Genomic DNA, 6792 nt, shown 5'->3' with positions numbered 1-6792 from the left:
TTCTTGAACTAATTAACTGTAATATCCAACACAACATTGGACTCACCCAAATTTTCGACTTAACAACACCAGTCTTTGTCAAGAAATGAACAATCCACTGCTGCCGCAACGTCATGTTATGCAGATAGAACACGTGACTCAGTGAGCAGTGGATCATAGGATCATAGGCTCTATTTGATATACGACTATATATTAATCTTACGGTTAGCATTTCAATACAGAATCTTCTAAAGATTTTATTAACAAATTTGTAGGACACAAACGATGACAAGGTCAAGCGTGTATCTTGTTTAGCTTGATACTGCTGAGTATTGTAAAGAATAGAAATAAAAATTTCAGTTACTTGGTATCTTGATAGTTTTATTCATTGATAATGTGGATAAAGAAACAACTAGCCTTCTTGGCTTCGATATGAATAAATGTACAAGTACCAAATGGTATTATAGGTAATACATCGCACTTTTGACATTACATAATATAATTACATAACACTACTTACTGTCTCTAAAAACCAAATAAGTATTCTGACAGTCCTTAGTATGTGAGTACCGGGCCTATTATAGCCGTACCTTCTGTGATGACAGTCGATGGTATGTGAGGACTGTGCCTATAGCCGTCCATTCTGTGCTGACAGTCCATGGTATGTGAGGACTGGGCCTATAGCCGTCCATTCTGTGCTGACAGTCCATGGTATGTGAGGACTGGGCCTATAGCCGTCCATTCTGTGCTGACAGTCCATGGTATGTGAGGACTGGGCCTATAGCCGTCCATTCTGTGCTGACAGTCCATGGTATGTGAGGACTGGGCCTATAGCCGTCCATTCTGTGCTGACAGTCCATGGTATGTGAGGACTGGGCCTATAGCCGTCCATTCTGTGCTGACAGTCCATGGTATGTGAGGACTGGGCCTATAGCCGTCCATTCTGAGCTGACAGTCCATGGTATGTGAGGACTGGGCCTATAGCCGTCCATTCTGTGCTGACAGTCCATGGTATGTGAGGACTGGGCCTATAGCCGTCCATTCTGTGCTGACAGTCCATGGTATGTGAGGACTGGGCCTATAGCCGTCCATTCTGTGCTGACAGTCCATGGTATGTGAGGACTGTGCCTATAGCCTTAAATTCTGTGCTGACAGTCCATGGTGTGTGAGGACTGTGCCTATAGCCGTACGCGTACATTCTGTAATGACAGTCCTTAGTGGGAGAGGAAGTGCTCTCTCTAATAATTTGGCCCTGTGAAAGTTATTTGAAAGCGATGCTGCTCTTTAAATTCCAAATGCAGCTTTAAGTTTTCTTGGCAACGTTTTGGAAGCGTCTAGTTGCCTTTATTACGACATATGAATTACTTGTCACCAGGTGATTTGAATTCAGAAAATATACCTACCTTACGTTTCTCTAAACTTACCTCTCAAGCTGGGCAGCCTATTGACAGTTTGTATTCTCTTGGAAAGGAGGTCACGAAGGGCTGTTCTCAGTCGTCTTGTCGTGCGAGCTCGGCGTGGCCGTTACGCAGCGGAGTGTAACAAACAAGGTTTGATTAGTCTTACTTATATGGGCGTGGTGATTGTCTGAAGCTGACGTCATGGTGACACGTAGGTACTCGAATGAACATTAATTGGCCTAAAATTGACCAATAGCAGAGCGTCTCTAATAAGGGGCAATAAGTGAAAGTGCTGACATCATCCATATGGCTTTTTAACTCATATTGAATAAGGTTTGGACCTAAGCAAACAATATTCAGTAAGCCCTCTCCTCTTCACTGGCAAAACAGTGGAAACTCTGAAATACGATTTGGATTCCGTAAGATAAAAAACACCATCCAGGTTAATTTTGGACTTCCAGATTAATTCCGGACAAACTTTAATCATTTGAAAAACAATTAACCAAATGAATTAAGATTTGAAATTATGGTGTATTAAAAGGTGATTAATATGTAGATTGCAATTAGATGTCTCCAGCAACAAAGCCAATTCTGGAGAACTCTGGGAACCTGAGCCAGAATTCTGGCTCAGAGTCAGAATTCTGGGAACCTAAGTCAGAATTCTCCAGAATTCTGGGAACCTAAAGCCAAAATTTTCCAAAAGCTTTCTTCCTGGAGACGTCAAATTGCTATCTATATGTTAATTACCTTTTAATAGACCATAGTTGAAAATCTTAATTCATGTGTGGTCAATCGTTTTTCAAATGATTAAGGTTTGTCCGGAATTAATCTGGAAGTCCAAAATTAACCTGGAGGGTGTTAAAAGCACTTCGCATGATATCTATCTTCAACAGGTTTTTGTGTGAGGTATTTCTTGTTCGGTGTACACATCTTGCCAGGGGCTGAAGATTGGAATACAAGCGTCAGTGTAACATACAGTGACGTTATTGGAGGTACCAAGCATTTTTTTTTCATAGTCGTTTGGTAAGGGGCACAGACCTCCAATTGCGTATAGCATCAGAATGCATATTTTAGAGCGTATAGAATGTATGTTCGAGAGCGAGAGATAAAAACATTTATCATGAGAATCGCGTGCTCATGAACAAATTAACACTCCATGCTTAACATATTGATTTAATTATTGAACTAAATTAGTTTAATCAATCAATCAATCAATCAATCAATCAGCTATGGTATGCAACAAACTCCACTCACCCAATTTGTGTGTTGAATATTACAGTTAAACTACTTCAATAATGACTTCTACCAACACAGATGAACTTTCAAGCTAATATGGATTTACAGCACACTCTTCGCTTTGGTGGAATCCTTCAACAGCAGCTCATCAGGGAGGTTAATAATATAAAATTTAATATTAGCCACCTTGGTTTGCCACAGTATGGGGTAATGTCCTTGAAATCTGAGCTCAGTTTACGCTGACAATGTTACTGAACGCCCCTTTTCTCAGCGTTTGTCAGATGGCACGGGTGTGTTCTGGCAATTCAAACGGTATAATTAGCAGCCTTAAATGAACTGTGGACAATTGTGAGATCAGATGATAAGGTGCTATACATTGGGCTCAATAGGGAAGAGGAAAAAAGATGTCCCAAAACTACATAGAGATGCACTTGATTCAGCAGCCATAGGGATCACCGGGGCTGTATCTCAGTTTTTAGCACAGAACAGACCCCAGTAGAGGAAACTCACAGCTTTATATCCCACACGAGATAAAAAGGATGATTAAAATTGAAAAAAAAAATATTATGCTCTAAAGCCATTTCCTTGACTGCAGCTCAAACTTAATCATTTGAAATACAGTAGAAGCCGGTTATTTGCACAACGGATAACTGCACACTTCTGTTAAATGCACGGAATCCCAAAATCCCCAAACCGGTGCGGTCCAGCTCGATAACTTTGGACTATTGCACCGTCCGGATAATTGCAAGAAATACATAAGAAATACAGATCGCCTGTAGTGTGTTTTTTTTGTTTGATTTTGCTCTATTTCATTGAATTTGTAACTGACAGGAATGGAGGCTCCAATTGTAGGCGTTGTCATTGGAGCATGTGGATAATCGCTATGTGTCGTTGGGACTCCCTACAGCTAGCAATCCGTATATTTTTTTCGTAACCATTATAATATTAAAGAGAATTTTACGGAATCAATAAGGGTTCACTGGAATACATACGCATTTTACAGAGCTCATACGATCCATAAATAAGACACATGCGGAATTAATAGTTTTCGGGGTTTTATGAAACATATACAACTAGACGAAAATATTGTGAGAAAATTCGTATCACTCGTATGTTTCTGAGAAGTGCACATGGATCATATCAATTCCATAAGATTCATATGAATAATACTTAGGTACTCCTTAGGTGATAATTGTGTTAGTACAGTATAGGTAAACTCATTATAATATTTCGTCCTCAATGTTGACTGGTAAGTCTTTTTGTTTACGCGTGGAAAATCGGTATTGAAACTTCCTGTATCTATTTTGATTTATTCTGCTTGATTTATTCTAGAAAAGCCTGGAAACTAAATTTGCAGGCTTTGCAAATGTCATTGGGGGCATGTGGACATTCGACACGTGTCATTGAGGACCCCTAACGATTCATATCGTCATTGCAATTATTAGTTATTTCTTCTGCAATACTAACATCGACTGCTAGGGGGCATTTATGATCCATGTAACGCTCTGATATTGGCATCTTTGTATTCAAGAGAAGTTTTCGAAATTCATAGGGTTTTAAAGGGATACAAACGTTTTCTTTTGCATCTTACCGCTTGTGTGGTAAAAAGCCTTGAGCCCTAGGATTCAGTGGAAGAATGGAAGAATGCAATGATTCAGTGCAGTTGCAACACTTATTACTTCGCTAACATTGCTAGCTATGCAAAACATGTCAGATTTGTTTTTATATATATTTCCATGTTAACCTTTCATTGTCGTTTGCGTGACCTTCTATTACACTCTACATTCACTCAACATCCTCAATAATAATAAAGAATTACTAGTAATTAAGAAATGAAATTGATTAATAAAAACGTTTATATTTGTAGAAATGGGCTTCTTTTATTTGCAAAAATTTGCTAAAGGGTTAGTGCTAGGATCGGGTAACGGTACAGAAAATTTAGGTACAGGTACGGTCCAGGCCCAGAGGATCAGGTCCAACTGGAACTAATTGTATGTGAACGTGCAATACTAAAAACATTGATACATTTGTCTACAAAGGAATCTGTTTGGTGAAGTATCCTATCTTCACATAAACAACACTAACTGCCTATGTTAGTTTAGTCCAAGTTTGACTGTAGAAAATTGACAAAAATAACTATGTTATTAACTCTGTAAAGTCTCATAAGTATATAGGAACTTATTTAGCGTCCACAATGTCTTGGGAAATGCTTATTTCACATATGATTGCCAAGGCACCCAAACGAGTGTCCACACTTAGAAAATTGGAATTTAGACTAGAAAGGTATTTGCTTATGAGCAAGTTCAGCAATTTTCACTCCGCCCTTCTCCTTATGTAGAAACGGACTGTTCAAAATCGAATTAAAAACAAAATCGGCCCATGCGAGGATGGACACTTCATAATGTACATTTAAGATCTTCACCTGAAACTACGGTTTAATTTTTACAAGAGAGTGCTATCGAAACGCAAAAGAATCAATATATCTGATATCCGTGACCAACTACCCCACCAACAGAAACACAAGGACCTGCCAGCATGCTGTTGCTATGCTCTCCTCCTATTAGTGATTGATTACCATGAAACTCATGAGAAACACATTGGAATCACAGTTTCTAATTGGCAATAAGGAAACCTTTCGAATATATATTCTCCAAAGCAAACATTAGGAACCACCTAACCAGGGAAAACGGAGGATACACACAGGAGATTCTCCTCTTCTGCTATGTGTGTTTCTCCTGTGTTTCCCTCTACTTAAATCTACGAACTTAGGTTTGAGAATGACTGGTTGGTCAAACAAATATACAAAGAGTCTCAGACAGAACTCTCCTTCTGCCACAGAAAGTCCGCATTGTTTAAAAGCTCCGCAAGTCGCTCGTTGTACGGTCGGTAAAACTCGTTCAGAATCCGCCGGGTCTTCGGCAACATCTGGCCTATGCTGTCATACTTTCTTTTCTGGGAATTTCTCTTGCGGAAGCCGAAGATGGATTTTTTTCGGACAGGTCCTGTAAAGTGGATTAAAACAAAAGTTGTTCAAATACTGGTTTATTGGTAAGATGGCAAGAACCAAGGACTCTTCAAAGATCTATTAAAGCTCTAATATCATGGTATATAAACCTATTATAGCTGCGTGGTCGTTTCACTCAAAGGGCGAAGAGACTCATGATCAGCTACAATAATAGGTTTGGATACCAGGCGTAAGTAAACACAATAATAATCATAGTAAATACTGTGTAGATCTAAAGCAGTGGGGGACGAAACACGTTTTGATTTAACGAAACTAAAAGAATCACGAGATGTCACGAAGACATTCCCCAGAAAGAACAGAAAGCCGCTTTCCTCTTAAAATTGCAGAATCCAAACAAATTGTGGAAAAAGTGGGGCCTTTCATCTTCCTCTGCTTCCAAGAATCCAATTTAGTATATCAAGTTGACGGATAGTGGTTTCGAATCGCAATATTTTCACAAGTTTCCAGTTTGAACCACCGTCTGTTGACTTTTGGATTTGAAATAGAATCAGTGCTGTTTTCTTAACCAACGGACATTGGGTACACCACGGAAAAAGTTTAATTAGCGTTACTTGCACTCAGCCTTCAGCAGTGACTTGAAATTATAAAAGTATGATTATCAATACTGACCAAGATCCAGGAAGTTGAGAACCCTCGTCATGGTTGTGTTTGGGTCCCTAGCATGATCCTCTAGACGCTGAACGAGAATCTGGTCACGCGGGAAAATAGACAACCAGTCCCGCAGGTACACCTCGTACAGCCCCCGCCGCAGGCGAACCTGGGGACGGGATAAACAAAATTGAAAAATACGTCTTCTAACTTGGAGACGAGTTCTCGCCAGCCTGAATTTTTTCCGTCTCCTAGATTTTGAACGGAAATCCTGTCGAGCGTCAGAGGCCTGAAGAGATTTTTAAAAAGTATACAGCCTAACCTGGGGACGAGGTTCATAAAATATGTAGTCTATCCCGGGGACGAGATAAAAAAAATACATAGTTTAGCCTGGAGACGAGATTGAAATCTACGCAGTATATCTAAATTTAAGAACGAGATTAAAAAGTACTATGTCTAATAGGACAGGACAAGTTTTTGATAATTCAACGTTAGTGCTTACTGTTCCAGATGAAGGAAGATCGGTTTCGGTGCCAACTCTATCTCTTAGGGAAACAGAGAACC

The 6792-nt window shown here is 39.5% G+C and overlaps 1 protein-coding gene across 1 annotated transcript in view; it reads right to left on the bottom strand.

Moving 5' to 3' along the window:
• Positions 1–4771: 4771 nt before the first annotated feature.
• Positions 4772–6792, bottom strand: part of LOC118422953 (carbohydrate sulfotransferase 15-like) — a 9177-nt gene continuing 7156 nt past the window's right edge. The window contains exons 7-8 of the mRNA XM_035830840.1: positions 6250–6397; positions 4772–5617 (exon numbers count right to left, since the gene is read on the bottom strand). Of these exons, the coding sequence (XP_035686733.1) occupies positions 5427–5617; positions 6250–6397 (339 nt within the window). The 3' untranslated portion in view covers positions 4772–5426. The remainder of the gene's footprint in view (positions 5618–6249; positions 6398–6792) is intronic.

This window comes from Branchiostoma floridae, chromosome 9 (assembly GCF_000003815.2).
Source record: "Branchiostoma floridae strain S238N-H82 chromosome 9, Bfl_VNyyK, whole genome shotgun sequence".
In the NCBI taxonomy this organism is placed as follows: Eukaryota; Metazoa; Chordata; class Leptocardii; order Amphioxiformes; family Branchiostomatidae; genus Branchiostoma; species Branchiostoma floridae.
Note: the sequence above shows the minus strand (reverse complement) of the source record. Positions and strands in the feature narration are given on the sequence as shown.